This window comes from Gopherus evgoodei, chromosome 9 (assembly GCF_007399415.2).
Source record: "Gopherus evgoodei ecotype Sinaloan lineage chromosome 9, rGopEvg1_v1.p, whole genome shotgun sequence".
Lineage (NCBI taxonomy): Eukaryota > Metazoa > Chordata > Testudines > Testudinidae > Gopherus > Gopherus evgoodei.
The window spans coordinates 51,067,225-51,088,752 of record NC_044330.1 but is presented as its reverse complement, the minus strand read 5'-3'; the positions used below and the strand labels follow the sequence as shown (position 1 = coordinate 51,088,752).

General features: G+C 45.0%; 1 protein-coding gene across 4 annotated transcripts in view; it reads right to left on the bottom strand.

Moving 5' to 3' along the window:
• Positions 1–21,528, bottom strand: part of VPS8 (VPS8 subunit of CORVET complex) — a 245,348-nt gene that overhangs the window by 101,139 nt on the left and 122,681 nt on the right. For all 4 annotated transcript variants that reach the window (XM_030576520.1, XM_030576526.1, XM_030576525.1 and 1 more), the window contains 7 exons: positions 20,983–21,102; positions 19,666–19,722; positions 18,451–18,533; positions 15,687–15,771; positions 11,245–11,343; positions 9,390–9,479; positions 6,505–6,551 (listed from right to left, as the gene is read on the bottom strand). In XM_030576520.1, the coding sequence (XP_030432380.1) occupies positions 6,505–6,551; positions 9,390–9,479; positions 11,245–11,343; positions 15,687–15,771; positions 18,451–18,533; positions 19,666–19,722; positions 20,983–21,102 (581 nt within the window). The remainder of the gene's footprint in view (positions 1–6,504; positions 6,552–9,389; positions 9,480–11,244; positions 11,344–15,686; positions 15,772–18,450; positions 18,534–19,665; positions 19,723–20,982; positions 21,103–21,528) is intronic.

The following is a 21,528-nucleotide window of genomic DNA, read 5'->3' as shown; positions in this document are numbered from 1 at the left end:
GAACTGTAGCAATATACACTTTGCTCTATTTTCCATCACTGCTTATCAGTCATGGACACAAGGGCACTGGGTTTTAAATTTCCCATGACAATTTCTATTAACCCCCATGCCCCTGCTTTAAAATACAACTCTAGCTAAATTATATGGGCCAGATTAATCTCTCTGATGTATTTCCCCTAACTTCAGTGTAGTTACATCAGGGAGATGAATCTAGTCTCACGTGCTGCCACAAAAACGTTTGTATTTGAGACATTAAACTCATTTGTTCCTCTAGGAATCTCTGTTTTAATAAAACCTCTGCTTGAAAGAGGATATAAACATTCATATGGATTGGAGAAAGACAAATGTTTTTGAATGGGCTCGAATGATGGTTCTTCCTTCTGACATGCTACAAAGATTGGATATTTAAAAAAAAATTTTTTTTTTGTTTAAATCAGCTGTTGTAGATATTCTTTGACTTTCAGCAGCCGTGAAATTAAGTTATAACCTTGCATATTAGGCCTTTTGAAGTAAATAAACCAAATCAATTTACAAAACTATTGTGAAAAAAGTTTCACTATCTTGTAAGGTGCAAATTATATTGCTAAAGCTTATTTTGAAGTATGTCCCCATTACACACAAACACAAATCCACAGCACTGGCAACACAATATAGTCAATAGGAGCTTGTGTGATATGAATAATAAACTACTCCAATAATCTAAGGTCTCTTCAGAGAGAATTTTTTAAGAATAGGACAGGTCAGGGGAATATTGTCAATAAAGTGACTGAATTCTTGGGCGTCCACCTCCTTTGCTCTGTAGTGATTGTTGCAGAAATGAGTTCACTGGGCTCATTTAAATTCTATTAAGGATCATTCTTCTGCACACAGAGTCCCACTTATGTTTTCCGTATTGATCTTTTTGGCATGTGCAATCAATCCATTATACCCATTTAATTCTATTATTTTGGACCCCCAGCAATATTGCTGAAGCCCTGAGAGAATCAAATGGACTTTATTCACATTCACAGCCATGTTATACTAATGTGAACGCTGCAGGAATTCAGGTAGTGCAAAGAGGCAGACTTTGCGGACTGACTGTGGCTTGCTGAATGTCAGTCCTGTACAGGAAGTAGAGATATTTTGTACAGTCAGATTCAAAAGTTGATATTATGCTTTTAAGAATGACTTCCTGTTGATGGCTTGTGATGTATGTGCTTATGATCAGACTAAGAGGGAAGTGGCCACTTCCTAACTATTTCAGGGCTAAATTGGATGAGTTTATTACCTGGAGATTTATGAAACCTATTTCTGTTGACAAGAAAAATATTGAAGTCCAGTGCAATTTCTCCTTTCATTGGGACTCATTTATCACAATAATCTGACGGCAATACTGTAGCATAAGCAGAGCCAAAGTCAAAATCCAGCTGGCAGTAACACCTGTTTATCAATATGCAAGCCAAACATCTAGAGCACACAGATGCTCATACGGAAAATGTCTGAACCGAGAATTATCACTGTACAGGACTGTGTGTTCAGTTCTGGGCACCTCAAAGTAACTGACAAATATGTGGATTTTTAGAGAACAATAGCAGAAGCTTAGACTGCTGGTAATCAGAAGAGAAAAACAGGCAAAAGGACAGTTACCTGTTCTGTAACTGGCATTCTTCGAGATGTGTTGCTCCTATCTATTCCACAGTAGGTATGCGTGCTCGCCACGTGCACTGGTGCCGAAAGTTTTTCCCTTAGCAGTACTCGTACTGAGGGAGCACCGCAGCAACCCCTGGAGTGGTGCCTGCCTGGCATGGTACAAGGGGAGCTGCGTGCTCCCCCAACCCTCAGTTCCTTCTTGCCGGACAACTCCGACAGAGGGGAAGGTGGTGTGGAATAGAAAGGAGCAACACATCTCAAAGAACGCCAGTTATGGAACAGGTAACTGTCCTTTCTTTGAGTGATTGCTCCTGTGTATTCCACAGTAGGTGATTCCAAGCAGTATCTGTTGGAGTTGAGTAGGAGTTCACAGTGGTTCGGGACGAAGCACCGCCCTACCAAACCCAGCGTCATCCCTGGACTGAGAGACGATCATGTAATGCAAAGTAAATGTGTGAACTGAGGCCCATGTGGCCACCCTACAAATGTCCTGGATGGGAACATGTGCGACATAGGCAGCTGATGAGGCCTGAGCCCTCAGAGTGTGCCCTAATGATAGGTGGCAGGGGGATCCCTGCCAAATCATAACACATGCGTATGCATGAGGTGATCCAGTGGAAAAGGCACTGCGTGGAGATGGGTTGCCCCTTAGCCTGCTCGACCAATGCAATAAAGAGTTGAGAAGATTTCCGGAACAGTTTAGTCCGATCCAGGTAAAAAGCCAACATCCTACGCATATCGAGCGTGTGGAGGCGGCATTCCTCGAAAGAATAGGGCTTGGGACAGAGCACGGGAAGCAAGATGCTCTGCTCCATATGGAAGGTAGAGATCACCTTTGGGAGGAACGTTGGGTGTGGGCGAAGCTGGACTCTATCCTCATGGAAAACCGTATGGGGGGTTCTGAGGTTAAGGCCCTGAGCTCTGAGACACATCTGGCCAACGTAATCGCCACCAGGAAGGCCACCTTCCAGGAGAGGTGCGACTAGGAACACATGGCCAGGGGTTCAAAGGGGGATCCTGTGAGATGGGACAAGACCAGGTTGAGGTCCCATTGCGGTACTGGGGCCTGGCGTACAGGAACGAGCGGTCAAGGCCCTTTAGAAACCGGGAGGTCAGAGTGGGAGAAGACCGAGTGGCCTTGCACCGGCAGGTGAAAGTCTGATATGGCAGCCAGGTGCACCCTGACAGAGGCAGACATCAGACCCTGGGCTCTAAGGAATAGGAGGTAGTCCAGGATAAACTGTAGGGGCGCGGTGGAGGGGGACATTCCCCGCTCACTCGCCCATCTGGCAAACCTGGACCACGGAGGTGAGCCATTCTCAGGGAGATATTGTGGGCTATGCAAAACTCCCATAGGTTCAGGGCTTCCTGGTAGAGGGCAAGGGAGCAAGACCAGCCTTGCCTACTGATCTAGTACATCAAGGCGGTGTTGTCCGTGAGGACTCTGACCACTTTGCCACAGAAGTGCATGAGGAACACCACGCACGCCAACCGAACCACCCTAAGCTCCTTGACGTTTATGTGAAGGGGCAAGTCCGGAGACAACCAGGTTCCTTGGATTTGCACCTTCCCCGTGTGGGCTCCCTTGCCCAGGTCTGAAGCATCGGACATCAGGTCTACAAACAAGTTGGTCTCCTTGAAGGGAACTCCTTGCAACATATTGCCCAGGCAGGACTACCACAGGAGGGAGGCGAGAATCGGGGGTAGAACCGTCAGAACCTTGCCCACACCATCCCGAGCTTGGGAGAACTGGGGGGCCAGCCATAACTGGAGGGCCTCATACGGAGCCTGGCATGGTGGACCATGTACGTGTATGCCGCCATGCGTCCCAGAATCTGAAGACATGCCCTCACCGTGACCGAGGCAACGAGATCCCTTAGGGTCTCGAATCTGTCCCGGGGGAGAGACGCTGTGGCCTTGGAGGAGTCCAGTAGGGCCCTAATGAACTCTATGCACTGAACTGGCACTAACGTCAATTTGGTCTCGTTCACAACCAGGCCTAGACCAGCGCATGTCGAGAGGAGCAGCTCTATGTGGGACTCCACCTAGCAGTGGGACTCTCCCTTGAGGAGCCAATTGTCAAGGTAGGGGAAGATTTGTACACCCTCTCACCTGAGGTAGGCCACTATTACTTAGTGAAAACCCTGAGAGCCGTGGATAGGCCAAAGGGGAGGACCGTGAATTGGCAGTGGTCCATTCCCACCATGAATCGGAGGAAGCGTCTGTGCCCCTTGAAAATATGGACATGAAAGTACACATCCTGGAGATCCAGGGCCATGTACCAGTCCCCCAGGTCTAGGGAGGGGATAATAGAGGCCAAGGACACCATGCGGAACTTGGAACGGGTCAGAAATCTGTTCAGGTTGCACAGGTCCAGAATAGGCCTGAGACCCCCTTTTGCCTTCGGGATGAGGAAGTACCGGGAGTAGAACCCTTTGCTCTGAAACGAAACCAGTACCCTTTCCATCAATCCTAGGTGGAGCAACTGGTCCACCTCCTGACGCAGGAAACAGATGTGTCCTAGGTCCATCACGGATGGTAGGTGGTTTGGTGGAGCTGAAGTGAACTGCAACACTTAACCCTTGGAGATGGTACTGAGGATCCATTGGTCCGAAGTTATGTGGGACCATGGCCTGAGGAAGGCAGATAATTGTGTTTTACAACCAAACTTTATTAACTGGGGGGTGGGGGGAGGGCTCTCCCTGGCAACAGTCCTGGTGCCCTGCTGCCAACAGTCAAAACCACCTCTTTCCTTGCCTCTTGCCCTTAGAGGGCCCAAGCTGCAGGGCAGAGTGGGACTGGTGCTGAGACTGATGCTTCTGGTCTCTGGGCCTTTTGTATGCGGGCTCATATCTGCCCCTCACAGGTTGAACCGCCGGAAGCAATTTGGCCTTGTCCTTAGCCGGAGGGACATAGAGGCCCAGGATCTTCAGGGCGGTCCGGGAATCCTTCATCCCATGCAGACTGATGTCCGTCTGGTCCACAAAGAGCGCCTTGCCATCGAACGGGAGGTCCCGCATCAGTGATTGCACCTCCACGGACAGACCAGATAGCAAGAGCCACGACACCCTACGCATGGAGATCACCGAAGCCATCAAGCGGGCCGCCATGTCCACCACATTGGACGCTGCTTGCAAGGTCACTTTTGCCGCCCCTCACCCCTCTTCCCCCAGAGCCTTGAAGTCCTTCCTGTCCTGGTCTGGGAGGAGGGGCTCAAATTTAGACAGGGACTCCCACAGGCTGAAGTTGTACCTGCTGAGTAGGGCCTGGTGGTTGGGTACGTGAAGCTGGAAGCTAGCCAATGAATAAACTTTTCTGCCAAAGGAGTCCAGCCTCCTGGCATCTTTATTTTTTGAGGTGGGCGCGGGCTGGCCCTGACGCTCTCTGTGGTTTACCGATTCCACAACAAGTGAGTTGGGATTCGAGTGTGAATACAAGTATTCATGGTCCTTCACTGGCACAAAGTATTTCCTCTCGGCCTTTTTTGATACTGGGGTCAGGGAGGTGGGAGTTTGCCACAAGGAGTTTGAAATGTTGGCAATACCCTGGTGCAGAGGTAGGGCCACACGGCCCAGTGCCAAGGGAGACAGGACATTAAAGAGGGAATAGGATGGGCCCTCCATTTCCTCGGCCTGCAGCTGGAGGCTGGAAGCCACACAATTTAGCAGGTCCTGGTGCAGAAGAACGGCTGCTGTGCACCGAGTGGTGCGGGGAGGAGTCTTCAGAGTGGGAACTGCAGCTGCTTGGAGTGGTCTGGTGGGCATCCAGAAGGGGCTTGCCTCATGACCTAGGGCCCATGCCCGGTTGAGCACTCAGGATGGCCAGGGACATAATGTCTGTCGCAGCCTGCACCGCCTCTGGCGTCGACGGCATCCGTACCGGTGGGGATGCCTGGGTGGATGCCAGCGGGCTGCTCTGCTCCACACGAGTCGGAGCCTTAGTGCCCGAGGAGGATTGAGGGCTACTCAGTGCGGGACCAGCCTCCCCCTTGTCCTTATCGTGGCGTCGTTGCAAGGTCGCACTCTTCCCTTGCTTTTTGGCAGGAGAGCGGCACTGGCTAGTCAACGGAGCTGTGCTATGTACTGACAACATGGTGGCCGGTGCTAAGTCCGATCAGCGCACCTGCATCGGGGTCCGCGCCAACTCCATCAGGAGAGCTCAAAGCCTGAAGTCTCTCTCCTTCTTGGTTCTTGGCTTGAACGACCTGCAGATCTTGCAACAGTCACTAATGTGAGTCTCACCCAGGCAGCGAAGACACTCAGCGTGAGGGTCGCTCCTGGGCATAGAACGGCGACAGGAGTCCCACGACTTGAAGCCTGGGGCACAGGACATGCCCGAGCCCCTCTATTCACTGAAGAACAATCCACAACGGTACCACTAAGGTCAAGAAGAAGGGCTGCAGCAAAGCTGGAGCACAAAAGTTCTGACTATCGTCACTGGCGCAAGAAGGAACTGAGGGTGGGGGGAGCCCGAAGCTCCCCTTATAGAGTGATATACAGGCTCCACTCCAGGGGTCACCGCGGTGCTCCCCCAATACAGGTACTGCTAAGGGAAAAACTTCTGGCACTGGTGCATGTGGCAAGCATGCACATTTACTGTAGAATAGACAGGAGCAATCACTCGAAGCAGCAGCAAGTTTTCAGAAAGGGAATTTTGTCCCTATGCTCATTTCACCTCTTTTCCTATGGAACCATTATAGTAAATGCACGATACAGTTTATCTAGTTCATTCCCGTCTCAAGGCAGGATTGTACCCTACAATAATTTATGGTCGTGTAAATTTATGCATTTATACATTTGTTTACAGCAGTGTATTTTAACTAAAGAGTTATGATTTTGAGTAGTAAGTTATAAACTATCAAATTTACTTACATACCTTGGGTCAAGGAGACTTCTCAAAAACTGGAAAAGCAAGAATTGGTCCTGAATAGTAGGAAAAACAAAAAAGAATTAATATTTTAACATAATAATCTGGTTCAGAGTTGTCTGAAGTTATATCCATTGAAAGAAATACCATTCACTCTTATGGGACTGATGCTCATGAAGAGCGAAGGACATAAATCCACACCGTGTAGAGGTCAAGTATAGGAGTTTATTACACACAGTGCTGGCGGAGTGTCACCTTGCTTATTAGGCTCAGAGACACTGTCAATCAATTACTTACAATAGAATATATAGATTTTCCATGGGCAGGGGAAAGTAACGGAGTAGGCAGTTCCACACCCAGGAATAGGTTTTGCAGCAAAACAAAATAAGCACATTAGCCAATGGTTAACAGGTTACACAATGTCTCCGCCCATAGTTTAAAGTTAGCAAGTTAATATTTAATTAATACTTTAATAAAATGTTTTTAGTATAAAATATGTTGAATTCTGATTTGGGGTCCATAGGAATGGAGCAACTCCTTTAACTGTTCAACAGGTACATTCGTAGGGTTAAAGCAAAAAAAACAATGAAAGTATATGGCAATAAAGATTGTCTCCTTTATGTCTTACGGCAGGCATTGGTCCCTGGGAAGGGAGGTGAAAAGATGCCTTATCTTATATTGACATGTGCCAATTTTTCATAAACTCAAAATTGGATCTGTGGGAAAAACATCTCCCTACAGAAAAGACTAACACAATAAAAACAGGGATTTTTTTGTTCAATTTGAAACATAAATTATTCAGTTATTGTTTTAACAGCTGGCATTTCTACTGACCAAGCATATCTTAGCCAAGGCAACGTTATTTTGTTTATCCCAGCTTTCTATTAGCTGATCACTATTTGCTAGGCCTCTGGTCCCTTGACCATACTCTGGACTTCGGGTCTGGAAAAGAGCTGGCACAATCCATATACCAGGCTGTTATATAAAATGTACATGGATTTTAACCCTTCAAAAAGTCTGGTCAGAGCCTCTGCCTTGAGCAAATCTCTTAAACCAGTTTCACTTGGTATAATTCCTCCTAGTCTAGCGGTTGTTTTTTGGATTGTAAAAGGACACCATGATTTTATGAACAAGTGCTAGCCATCCAGACTTAGAAACCCTGCAGCTGTGCTGTCAAGTGAAGCAATCTGAGGTTCACAGATAATCTCTTTTGGCCTTAAAATGTATCTATGATCTAGTTCAATAGTTCTCAAACTTTTGTACTGGTGACCCCTTTCACACAGCAAGCCTCTGAGTACAACCCCGCCTTATACATTAAAAACACCTTTTTTATATATTTAACACCATTATAAATGCTGGATGAAAAGCAGGGTTTGGGGTGGAGGCTGACCGCTTGTGACACCCCCATGTAATAACCTTGTGACTCCCTGAGGGGTCCCAACCCCCAGATCTAGTCTGACCTTCACAGGCTATAGAATTTTACCCAGTGATTCCTACACCTAGAACCGTAACTTGTGGCTGAAATAGAGCATCTCTGGAAAGTCATTCATCTTTAGTTAACAACCCATGATGGAGACTTTACCACGTCTCTTGGCAATCTGTTCCAACGGTTAACTACCTTTACAGTAAAACATGTCTATCTTATTTCCAGTTTGAATTTGTCCAGCTTCAACTTCCCCCTCTTTGGATTGCATTATGCCTTTGTCTGCTAGATTAAAGAGCTCTCCACTGTTAGATACCTTTTTCCTGGGTAGGTAATTACAGATCCATCAACTCTGAACCTTCTCTTAGACAAGAGAAACAGACTGGACTCCTGAAGTTTTACCATAAGACTGTTTTCCAGACTTTGAATCACTCTTGCAGCTCTCAATTTTTAGCAACTTTTTAGAAACCAAGACACCAGTTCTGAACACAGTATTTCAGCAGTGGTCTTACCAAGGAGTGGATAAACCTTGCTGTGACAACAACTCGACTCTGGGAGGATCTTTGGACAAAATAAGCAGCTCTAAGAAACAGGCCTGTAACCCACGCACTTTAAGGGTCTCATGCAGAAGCAATTACTGCATGGAGTGTCAATCCTTTGAGCCCTTTTAGGAAGTCTTACAGACAACACAGTCCCCAACAGTGTCTTTCACTTTATCATAGTCATCAAAAATGGGGAGCACCTCTTAAGTGCAGGTTATTTGCTGGATCTACCAGAATTGGCAAAGCTTGAGGTACCAAACAAGGACAAGCTGTTGAAACCATCTAATTAAACATTTCAAAAACCAGGACAATCTAACCAAGAGCAGAACTATTTATAATATTATAACTATCACAACAAAAATGAAGATTGGTTCTGTCCCTCTCCAGCAGCAGGACAGATAAGAACAGATGGTCTATATAAAATTGGCTTGAGGGACAGTCATGTTGAATGGATCCTGGCAGGCACTACATTTGGGGCAGCTAGGAAAGCAACTCTTTTAAACCTTGTTTAGGGACTCAGAGTGCTTCGATGGAATGTACTGATGCCAAGCACAGAAGGGGGTAGCAGCTTCTTACTAGTGGAAATAATCTGACTCCTTGCTGTATATTTATATGGAGGAGGAGAGCACCAAGGGTTCCATTTGTAAGGATTTAGAATTGTTTGGAAGGGACATACACCATTCTGTTTCAGGCTACACATTGACTTCAGGCAGGGGGTTGGATGGAAATTCTCCCAGCAACAAGTTATTTCATAAATATGCAATTCAAGGTTTCTACACTTCTCTGTTGCAGCTGGTTCTGGCCACTATTAGAGACTGGACTAGATGGACCTCTCGTCTGAACCGCTCTGAAAATCCCTATGAATATGGCCAAAGCCAATTCAACAATAAAAACACAGTTCAATCCAAAGTGTGTCTGCAAGTTTTTACCTGAAGATTTTTAATGATTCCCTCAATCTGGTCATTGAAGTGAGTGGCTATCAGGTCTGCTGCTTTATTCGGGCTCAGAAATAGCAGCTCCTGGAGACAGAGGGAATAAAATACACTACCTTTAGTCTTACAGACTACAGGATCATGCATTAATGCTGATCCCACTCATACTGTAGTATACCTACAAATCTACATGATCACATCTAGAAGTGTAGTAACAGTGAATACCGTTGGGTGAAGAATGCTTCTGAAGCAACAATTTAAAAAAGATTAAGAGGTATAGAACAGACAGAGACAGAGTACAAAAATCCTCATACTGGTGAGGCATGTGCCTCAATCTTGAGCTGCAGGTGTCATCTCACCAGCTCTTCTTGCCTGTGTTCCATCCCTGTCACTCTGACAAGACTTCCAGTTAGTGCCAGTTGTGCAGGTGTTTTGGTGACATGGCTCCTGTTGTGCAGGAAGTGGACTAATACCCTCAGCTAATTTCACAGGCCAGTCATTGGCAATCAAACAGTAATAACTTCAGATCAATACAGGCCTCTGTTGGACTGAAACAAGTGACAAAAAGGCTCTCTCATATCTGACATTAGGGAACCTAAAATGGAATCATTTTTCACCAAGGCAATATCACTACAACAAAAACAGACAGGATGGCAGGTGACAGGAAAAAGAAATTCACAAAGGAAACTCTTAATTCATTTTGATCTGATCAGAAGCACTTTTTCCTCAATTCCATACTGTCCTCACAGGTCATACATAGATTAATTTTCCACTCATGTACTTAAGGTTGGTAAGTGTAAGTTATTCACATATAAATACGGCACCAAGGAACCTGAAAAGTATTGAAAGAATGTGCTATTGAAGGACTAGCACAATATATACATTATAGTGGGCCACTACTAAAGCAATATAAAACGTGTTTCTAGCAAAGCCTACCTTACAACTACTCAGAATTTTGGCATAAATATTCTTTTCAGACAAGGAATGAACTTGACTAAGTCAGAGTGATTTCTTCTGCCAACCTTCACATAAAGTGAATCATAATTTACAGTTACTCAAAGTTAAACAATGAGAAGCTTTGAGCTTAAGTTTAAGTAACTGAAAATGATCATTTTCAAATGAAATTCTGTACATCATTAATCCCCATGGAAGATAAATGCTTAGCTTACTTTGGAGAGAGATTTTTCATCCTGCAAGATAACAATTGTGAAAAATAATGTACCAAGAATGAACAGCTTTGCAGCTCTATAATTATAACTTGGCCGCCAAATGAATAAAATAATATTCACCACTTCGGTGTTACACAAATAGCTGAGAATTTGTGTCTCAAACTTTTTTGTTTTTTGTTTTATTTTAAATTGTGTTTGTACTGAACTTTGAAAAAGGGGAAGGAGAATTGTTTATTGGTTAGAGCAGGGGACTGTGAAACAGGATTTGTGTGTGGTATTCCTGACTTTGCCACTGATGTGCTGTGTGATTTTAACTTAACTTCTCTTCGACTCAGTTTGCCTCTGTACAATAAGGATATTATCTTCTTTACAAGACACCAACTCATTGTGCATTGTCAAGTGTTTGGATGGAAGGCACAGTAAACATGCACTCTGTGTGCGCGCGCGTGTGTGTGTGTGGGGGGGGGTGTACTGAAAATACACACACACACACACACCCCAAAACGTATGGCAGTTATCAACTCCTCCTCTGCAGTGCTTCAGGAAACTCCTCTGATACAAACCCTACCAAAATCAGCTATGCCACCCTCAAGGCATACTCTCCTGCTACAAAGAAGCACAAGGTGGAAAAGGGAGAAACTGGTTTAAGTTCAGAAAAACAAGCAATTCAGTCTATGCTGTACCTCAATATGTTTCATAGCCTTCTGCCACACTGACTGCTTCTCCTCGGCACTGTACCCAGGAATGGATAGGATATTGTGGATGTAGTTGAACACTTCTTCCTGTAAGGCATCAAGTAAGAAGGTATAGTATGTTCAGGGCCGGCTTTAGGAAGTACGGGGCCCGAATTGAACATTTTTGGTGGGGCCCTGGCAGGGATGACTAAAAAAAAAAAAAAAAAAGTGTAAAAAAAAAAAGCCTCTCATTTCTTCCATGTATTATTTACTTTCCATAACTATATAAATAATACAATTATATAGTATGTACATTGCATCATATATGCTGTTGTTTGCTTATTAATGACTGCCATTTCACATGTGTGGATCCCTGCCACTCCCTGTGGGTGTGCACATGTGGATCCCAGCTGCTCCCTGCCCCCCTCATTGAAGCAGGTGTGCAGGGTTACTGCCCTGGGAACTGCAGGGCAGCAGTGGACATGGGGCTGGTTGGAGGCAGGGTCTAGCTGCAGGCAGGGCAAGGGGTGCAGGGCTGGCTGGAGACAGGGGGGTGTGGGGTGGGCTGGCTTCAGGCAGGGCTGCAGGGGGATGCAGCAGGGGTTGGGGGGCTGGAGACAGAGGAGTGCAGAACTCGCTGGCTTCAGGCAGGGGAGTGCAGCGGGGTTGGCTGGACACAGGGCAGGGGATTTGGGGCTGGGTGTGGGCAGGGTGTGCGGGGGCTGGCTGGCTGGCTTTGGGCAGGGCCACAGGGGTGTGTGGCAGGGGGTGACTGGAGACAGGGCAGGGGGTTTGGCAGGGGCTGGCTGTGGGCACGGAGTGCAGAGCTGGCTGGGGGCAGGGCAGGGGGTGCAGCAGAGGCAGCTGGAGCCCCCACCCTTTAAATAGCCCCCAAGCCTCCTGCTATCCCAGGGCTCTGGGGGTTATTTAAAGGGCCCGGGGCTCCCCTGCTTCTACCCCACCCTGGACCTTTTAAATAGCGGCGAGAGCCCTGGAGAATACATGGGGGCAGCAGGGCTCCGGTGGCTATTTAAAGGACGGGGTGGCAGAGGCAGCTGGAGCCCTGGCCCTTTAAATAGCCCCCAGAGCCCCCCGCTATCCCAGGGCTATGGGGGCTATTTAAAGGGCCCGGAGCTCCAGCAGGGAGAGCAGGGCTGCGGGGCAGCTTGCCGTGCTCCAGCCAGGAGAGTGGGGCTGCTTGCCGCGCTCCGGCCGGGGCTCCAGCCAGGAGAGTGGGGCTGCAGGACGGCTTGCCGCGCTCCGGCCGGGGCCCCAGCCAGGAGACCGGGGCTGCGGGGTGGCTTGCCGCGCTCCGGCCGGGGCTCCAGCCAGGAGAGCGGGGCTGCGGGGCGGCTTGCCGCACTCCGGCTGGGGCTCCGGCTCTCGGCGTGGGGCCCTCTTAGGCACGGGGCCTGATTCCTGGGAATCAGCTGAATTGGCCTAAAGCCAGCCCTGAGTATGTTCTGTTCTCAGCAATTTGAAAATTCATCTGGGAAGTGCATCAGCGATAGCTTGCAAACTCACTTATTTGGACACAATCATTTTCAGACTAGCCACTAAATTGTATTTGCAACATGGACAATTGGTTATTTAAGGATTTCTTTGGTTGTTAGAGGTGAAGATAAACTGGTAGGGAGGTTTTAACATTATAGTTCTGCTCACAGAATTAAAACATACAGTCACAGGAGTGCACTTCAGAAGCAGAACTAGAGCTAGCCCAGCTTGGGAAGACCACGTCCATTGACTGAACCTCAGCTACTGGTAACAGTTACGGTTTGACCTTAAGTAGCTCCTAAAAGAGGAAAGGGAAAGTACGAGGAGGAGTAGAATTGTATGCGAAAAGGAGTGGCTGAGATTGTTGACATAGAGCAGCTTTGCTCTAATAACTGAGGAGATCCAAGCAGTCATCTTGTTCCCTTTGGGGAAGGATGGACTATGACCTCTTGCCAAAGAGAACAGATGAGAGGAGGGTGGAGCGTACTTCAGAGTGAAGGTCACTGCTCCCACCTTCCCACTTCATTACTTGCTGGAGCTCATTCTCTCCAAGATTCTCCTGTGTCATCCTCAGCAGCTAATCAATTCTCCTTTATTCTCCCCACTTCCATCTATCACTCGCTCTAGTCTCATAGACTCATATGTCAGAAGGGACCAATATGATCATCTAGTCTGACCTCCTGCACAAGGCAGGCCACAGAACCCTACCCATCCACTTCTATACAACCCGTAATCCAGGACTGAGTTATTGAAATCCTCAAAACTGGTTTGAAGACCTCAAACTGCAGAGAATCCACCAGCAAGCGACCCATGCCCCACGCTGCAGAGGAAGGCGAAAAACCTCCAGGGCCCCTGCCAATCCACCCTGGAGGAAAAATTCCTTCCCGACCCCAAATATGGCGATCAGCTAAACCCTGAGCATGTGGGCAAGAGTCACCAGCCAGCACCCAAGAAGGAATTCTCTGCAGTAACTCAGTTCCCATCCCATCCAACATCTCCCCGCAGACCGTTGAGCAGACTTATCTGGTGATAATCCAAGATCAATTGCCAAATTAAACTATCCTATCATAACATCCCCTCCATATACTTATCAAGCTTAGTCTTGAAGCCAGATAAGTCTTTTGCCCCCACTACTTCCCTCGGAAGGCTGTTCCAAAACTTCACTCCCCTAATGGTTAGAAACCTTCCTCTAATTTCAAGTCTAAACTTCCTAATATCCAGTCCTCTGTTTCTTCTCCCTGTCTCTATTATCTGCTTTTCTTTTCACTTCTATATGGGAGGAGAAAAGTAGATTTCAGCCTGCAAGTCTGTAAGAGGTTTGCAATATCAGATCTAATATTCCAAAAAGAGATAAGCGGCAAGACTCTTCTACTGAGTCATGCTGCTGTCGGGTGTGAAAATTGGGCAGAAAAATGTAGAGTAATGTTCATTGACCTAATGGAAGATTACTTAATTGCAGCCAAGAAATAACAGTGGTTTGAAGTCTCTCAAGAGAGAGGGAACCATGGGCAGGGACAGAGGCCAACTGCTGGGAAAAACACTGGAAGCATGCCAAATTTAGGCTAAGTCTACACTAGGTGGAGGGTAGGAGGGAATGATGTCGACCTAAGATATGCAACTTCAGCTATGCGAATAGCATAGCTGAAGTCATCGTACCTTAGGTCAATTAACCTGGCCGTGAGGATGGCAGCGAACGACCGCTGCCGCTCCCCCGTCGACTACACTTCCGCCTCGCCACAGTGGAGTTCCGGAGTCAATGGCAGAGCAATCGGGGATCGATTTTATCACATCTACACCAGACGTGATAAATCGATCACTACCTGCCGATCCGGCGGGTAGCGTAGACATACCCTTATGAGCAAGCCTAAGCTCAGATGTATGTTATATATTGTGGTTTAAGTCAACGAAGACAAACCCCAGGAAGGAGGTGACTTTTGGACACTAACCTAAGCCTCAACTACACTAGACAGATCGATTGTAAAACTGACAGGGAGGGGAAAAAAAAATCTAGATGAGAATTGAGAATTTAAAGGACATTTTACTAAAATGTCAATAAATACAAATACCGTAATCATTTAACAATGCTGCATCGGTTTAAAAAAAATCCTGGTTTAGTGAAGTGAAAGCAACAATAAAAAAATAAAAAGATAATCTATAACACATGGAAAAAATGGGAAATTGATAACAATGAATATAAATCAGAAGTTAAAACAGACATTACAGGAAGGCAGGTTAGATACCTCTTCTGGCCATAGAATCTAAGCAAATATCAGAAGAAAAATCTATGGCCAGCTAAATTAAGAATAATAAAAAGATTTTTCAAAAAAATATTAGGAACAAAAGGAACTGTAATAACGGTTTATAACTAAATGAAGAGGGTAACTTATCAATAATGATACAGACAAGGCAGAAGCATTCAATAAATATTTCTGTTCTCTATTTGGAAATAAGCTGGATGACGTATTCATATAATAGAATGATTAAATACTTTCTATTCCAACCATAACCACAAGGAGGATGTTAAACAGCATCTACTAAAGTTAAAAAAATTTAGGGTCAGCATGACTGGATGATTTGCACTCAAGAGTTTTAAAAGAGTTGGCCAAGAAGCAATTTGACTCACTGGTGTTAGAAATCTAATGACAGCCACCTCAACTGGACTAGTGTAAAAGAGCCCTACTATGGATGCAAGAGCAAACCTTACAGTTATTCAGGATGCGTACTGTAGACACATTGAAAATCAGCATAAAACAATGAAGTGGTACATACAAAGGTCACTGAACACTCTAATGTAGACCAGGACTCAGCGTGTCCCCAGCGTTGATGGAAAAGGAGGGGGTTCTAACCGTACAAGATCGATGACAGGAACTGTTTTACTTGCCAAGGGGGCTGGGGGGGAAGAGGAGCTACTCTCTTCTTAGCTGAGGAAAAGTTTAGAGCATTACAAATTTACCTACCTTTCTCACTGGATCACGCAAGTAACAATCAATGATTTTGTCATAGAGATGCTCCCGTTCATACATAAACTCACAAATTTGGTAGCTGAAATAAAGTAAGTTTGCCATGTTAGAGAGACTCTGCTCTTTGACACTAGATAAGAAATGGAGAATAGAATGCCCATCTCATTCTCAGTTCTGAGGCAGCAGAAAACAATTACACAGCCCAGACATGAGGGGATAAATATGTAACTTACAAATAATAATGACATTATTAATGAAGTGTCCTGTCTAAATACTCCTGGAGAAATAATTTCCCTGCTGTCTTTGTGAGTGGAAGAAACACTGCCCCTAGAAACCTACTCATTATCTCCAATCATTCATGATGGAACTGAACGGTTATCCTGGGTGGTTGGTTAGAAACCAAGCCAGAAAACTAAGGATGCAGGGAAAACAGCTATATTACAGGGATGATCAGCCGCATTTTGTTTCTGCCCTGCTACTTCAGACTGGTTTGACACTCCTCAAGTAAACTAATTACTTGGTAACAATCTGAGATTTTCCCCCTCAAGAAGTATCTTATCGGTCAGAGACTAAAGAATTCTTTCAGGACTGTCTTCTGCCATTTTTCACAGATACATACATTTTAAGTCCAGAAGAGACTATTATGAACATTTAGTCTGATCTCCATCCTAGTCAGAGACTCTCACTCAATAATTCCTGCATCAAAGTACAGAACCTTCTAGCTGAGCTAGTGCAGATCTTTTAGAAAGAGAAGTCCAATCTTGATTAAAAACTGTAAGTAATGGAGAATCCACCTCATCACTCCTGGGTAAGTTGTTCCAAAGGTTAAATACTAACAGTGTTGAGAGCCCCATGTTTTTCACAAATCACAACATAAAACAAAATACAATGAAAATAACTCACAGCACAGCAGTGGCTCCTGCTGCGCCTCAGCTTCCCACTCCAGGCGTTGCAACCTGCTGCACAAGGTCACAATATTACTCATGTTTGGACTGGCTGCCCCTCCAGTTCAAACATTAGCAGCACTGCAACCCTGTGCAGCAGGTCGCAATGTCCTCTGCAGGAAGCCAGGCCTACCTCTGCAGGGTGAGTACTAGTCAGACTCACTCAGCAAACTCTTGCCTGGGGACAGGACCCAGTACCCCCATGTGTACAAAATGGATAAAATTAAACACAAAATTCCTGAAAAATAAAATACTATAAAAACGGGTTCTAAGAACTTGCATCATCTTTCTAGTCTGAATTTGTGTAGCTTCAGCTTAAGAACTATTTTTCACCAAAAGCGCTCCCAATGAGACACCTGTTTACAGTGCTGAAAAATGCAATTTTGGGGAACTAGCTCTATAAACAACAACATAGATACCAAGAATGAGTGGAGCCTGTCAGTCTTCTTCTCCAACTCTCATCCATTCCCTCCCCATTTGGCTTGTGATAAGCTCCACCGAATGAGGCACTGCCATGCTTCAGCTGGTCCTCCCCATCACAAGACTATGGTCCAACCTTCATCCCGCCTGCTTCCCTACAACATGAAAGTACTACTCTAGGATAAATGGGCAACCCAGTGATGGGTAGCAAAGGAGCGTGCTGCTTTTTATATCCAAAATACGGCCAACTCTAGGCTAAACATGTTGTCTGAGGAATGCATGGTGGAGTGTGGCATATGAAGTGCTGCTACTGTTGGCCAGCTTTCATATCTAACGATGAGTTTTGATTCCAAAGCCAGGAAGAAATTATGTAAAAACAGTGTCCAAACTGAAGCGAGCATGGTCTGTGTGCCAGGCCTCAAGCCTGCTGATGGACTCCAATCAATATGCCTTCACAGCAGGCTATGATAAAGGAACTGCACTGGTACAGCTTCCTGACTGATCTCTTCCAGGCAAGGGAAGATGATCAGGAATCCATGTTAATTCCCAGAGCTATCAACTGTTTTACAATGCTGCTAACCACATGGTGTCACTAATGCATTTGCAGGCCTTACAGGGACAGACAACATTGCTTGAGTGACCTGTTGTGGGTGCTACTGAAAGGCAGAACTGAGCTCTTGCTTGTCTTCATTAGACTGATGCCACCCTACTTTATATTCTAGTGCTTCTGTCCTTCCTAGTATGGGGGAAAAGAGCTCACCATGTCTGAAGTTGCGACTTGGATGGCTATTTGTTGGCTGAACTCAAGCAAGACTGAGAATACTTTCAGGAGGGGTAAAGTTGCCAAAGGAGATGGCGGAAATTCTTAGCACCTCTGAAAGATGGGTTTATGTCTGCTGTTTGATTTTAGGTTTGGCAACCCGAGTGCTGATCTGAATCCCCAGATACTTCTAAATGCCTTTAGGATGTGGACCCCCCCCCCTCCGTAATCACCCATCATTACATTACAGTCATTACAATATGCCCTACAGAGACCATGTGAAACTTGACTATTTTACTTTACATGATAGAATCAAACTCAAAGCTAGTCAAGTTTCACATGGTTTGGGTTCCATTCTGTAAGGTTCACACAGCTCCGCTGACAGTACTGCTAAGAAGAACTGAAAATAATCAGGATGACATTAAATACAAATGGACAGAGAGATTAGATACGAACTGACAATAAGAAAATACAAGCGAATATGTTTGGAGAAAAGTAATCCAAGCACAGCTGCAGAACAGCAGTGAGATACTTGGAATGACTACATAACTTCAGTGATGATTAAAATGGCTGAGAGGGCTGCAGGAGGACTTTTAAAAATCAGATATTATACACTGTAAAACCAAAAAAAGCTTACAATTCAGCTTTTTCTGCCATAGGGATGAGACGATTCTCTTCAAACTGTACTATCCCTCCAGCTTGCAGTAGTTCTAAAAGGACCTGAAGAGATATTGAATAATTATTATTTGTTTTGTGGTATTACCTACGGTCTTGGATCAAACAAAGACTGTACCTGTCTGAAAGAGCTCACAACCTAAAAAACTGAATATTACTGTGAGTTTTAGTTTACAGATGTATTTAATTTTGGTTCTCCATAATTTGAAGGTCACATTTCCCTAGCGTTTTCCTGATGGTGCTATTGCTATCAAACACAAAACAAATGCAGGAAAACGAGTGACCCTCTCTGCCAGTGATGTGAGTGACTCTCCCTAGCAACAGGGAGCCAGAGAAGGATAGAGAAAACCAAGTAGCTTGGATCTTCCCAATTAATTAACTTAACGCCAGAAAAGGTGACAAGACATGACTCACCAGGAGAATAATTAAGAAGCTACAAATCAGAAAACTAATTATTAAAAAAAAGCAACCGAACTTAGGCCATGTCTATGTGAGACAGCTACACTGATTTAACTTCAACTGGCTTTTAAATATTTGCATATTTTGCCCTGGTTTTAAAATGAAAACATTTTCATTTTCTACTCCAACTCCATCTCTCCCATAGCATCAGTTATTCTTCTGCAGAGATAGGCAGGCTATACATGTCAGGAAAAAGACAACATTTAGGTACATGTAAGGCTTAGTGAGATTGAAGCATAAATAGGAATTGAAGTAAAACACTTGAGCCCAGATATCACAGTGGTAGTAGCGTGGAGGGAATACACTGTCCTAGTTAAACCTAGACAAATGCCATGTTAACTCCATGTGTGTCACACTTTCTGCAGGAATCTAGATTACAAAAATCCTGATGGCTCTGGGGGTTCACCTGGGGACAGGAGGAAAGGTTCTCTCTCTCTCTCTCTCTAGGGGGCTGTTTCAGACCCCAGGAGATGGGATCTATAGTACTCATCTCCAGGTCCTGTTCTGCCACTGCTCCTGGCTGTGCCCTGCTCATGTCCTCCCTTCCCACCCCCCAGTGAAAGTTTCCATTTTAGTACATTAGCCCCAATACAGCCTGTGGTCACACTCTCAGTCTTCTAACCAGGTTAATCCTCCTCTAGAGATTGGTAATTCCTAGCACTTTTTTTGATCAGTTTTTCTCTTACACATAATGAAATACACCTCTAAAGATTGCTACCTGCTGTCGCTCTGAGTGTCGGGAATCGTCATCAGGGCTGCACAGAAATTCAAGGACCTGGTCAAGGAGAAAAAGATGACTATTTTCATTATATATTAAAAAACAACTAGGAGTCCTTGTGGCACCCTAGAGACTAACAAATTTATTTGGGTATAAGCTTTCGTGGGCTAAAACCCACTTCATCAGATGCATGGAGTGAAAAATATAGTAAATTTTATATACATATACACACACACACACACACACACACACACACAAAGATGGGAGTTGCCTTACCAAGTGGGAGGTCAGTGCTAACAAGGCCAATTCAATTAAGGTGGAAGTGGCCTATTCTCAACAGTTGACAAGAAGGAGTCAACATCAAGAGAGAGAAAATTACTTTTGTAGTGCTAACAAGACCAATGCAATCAAGGTGGACGTTGGCTATTTCCAACAGTTGACAAGAAGGTGTATCAGAGGGAAAATTACTTTTTTATAGTGATCCATCCACTTTCAGATGTTTGTGCAGCCTTACTCTAAAGCTCTAAGGTCCTTCATTAAATACACTATTATCCATTGGTGTTGCCCCACCAAATCAGGCTATAGACTTGCCTTTTTCTAGGGTTTGTATGAAGTGGTATAGCAACACCAATGCAGCTCCATTGGTGCAAACCCCTAGTAAGGTACAGCTTATCCTACTTTCAGACTGTACAGAAACATGCTGACCATTAAACCATTCCTTATACAAATCCATATACATTATACTTAATTGATACATTCTTAAATCAGGTAATCTGTTGGGTCCTTTATTCTGGCATCCCACAGTTAGTGGCATGTCTTTACTGTTCTCAGAGAGAGGGTTGCAACCAGTGCCAAAAGATTAACATTTTGGTTCTCTCCTTCCCAACACCTGCACTTTCCCCAAACACACAAAATCTACAGGAAATAGATGGAAGCCTGCCTTTCCATGGCAAGGAAAGACTCCAGTGTCTGAGGAAAAATAAAAGATAAATAGACACTATAACATCGTTACTGCACATGTTCTTCACCTCAGGAGACATGTGGCGAGGACAGAAGCAGAGGTTTCCCCCATATCTTACACAATTACATAAGTCACAGCAGGCTGAGATAAGAACAAGTATTTAAAACTTTAGCACTTTTGTGGTGCCTTCATGTTGTTTCTGAAATCACAACCACTGAGCCCCCAGACAATATCCCACCCACTATGTGGCAGGTAACAGATCTTCAGTACAGCCTGAACCTACAGTGCAATTTGTAATTTATTTGTGGAACTTGCACATCAGAGACCTCCATATTAGCTGACAATGGAACATTTACCTGGTCAAAAAGGGTCCTGTTTACAAACAGTGTATTGTTGGGCTTAGCCAGCTGCCGGGCAAGAAAGGTAAAGAGACAGCCAACTTGTGATGGGGTGAAATCAGAATTTTCCACCATAACCTTGTGAGCGAGAGAAAAAACAAAACATGATTTATCCATTAACCAATCATTTTTGAAACACATAAAACAAGATGCAACAGCATGACACACTAGAAGTAACAGTAGCTGCACCAGAGTGAACTGTGAGGTGTTTAGAGAGCAGCATAGCATCTTACAGGCTTTCAAAGTTGTGGCAACACAACTCTGCTTAGTGATCAAGCCTGCTACTTCCTTACATGCCCATTCAACATAAAACTTACTTCTGTCTTGAAGACAGTTTCATTCATTAACAGTCACCCTGTTTGGTATTCTTTCCTGGATGGTTTTAAAAAGCAGCTTTGGCTCCCATTTCAGATTAGATCAGATGTCCCAATGACCCAGTTAGAAAGTAAGTGCAGTGACTAGCAGCATAAGAGAAAGCTGGAAAAAAGGGCCTGGAACAGAGGG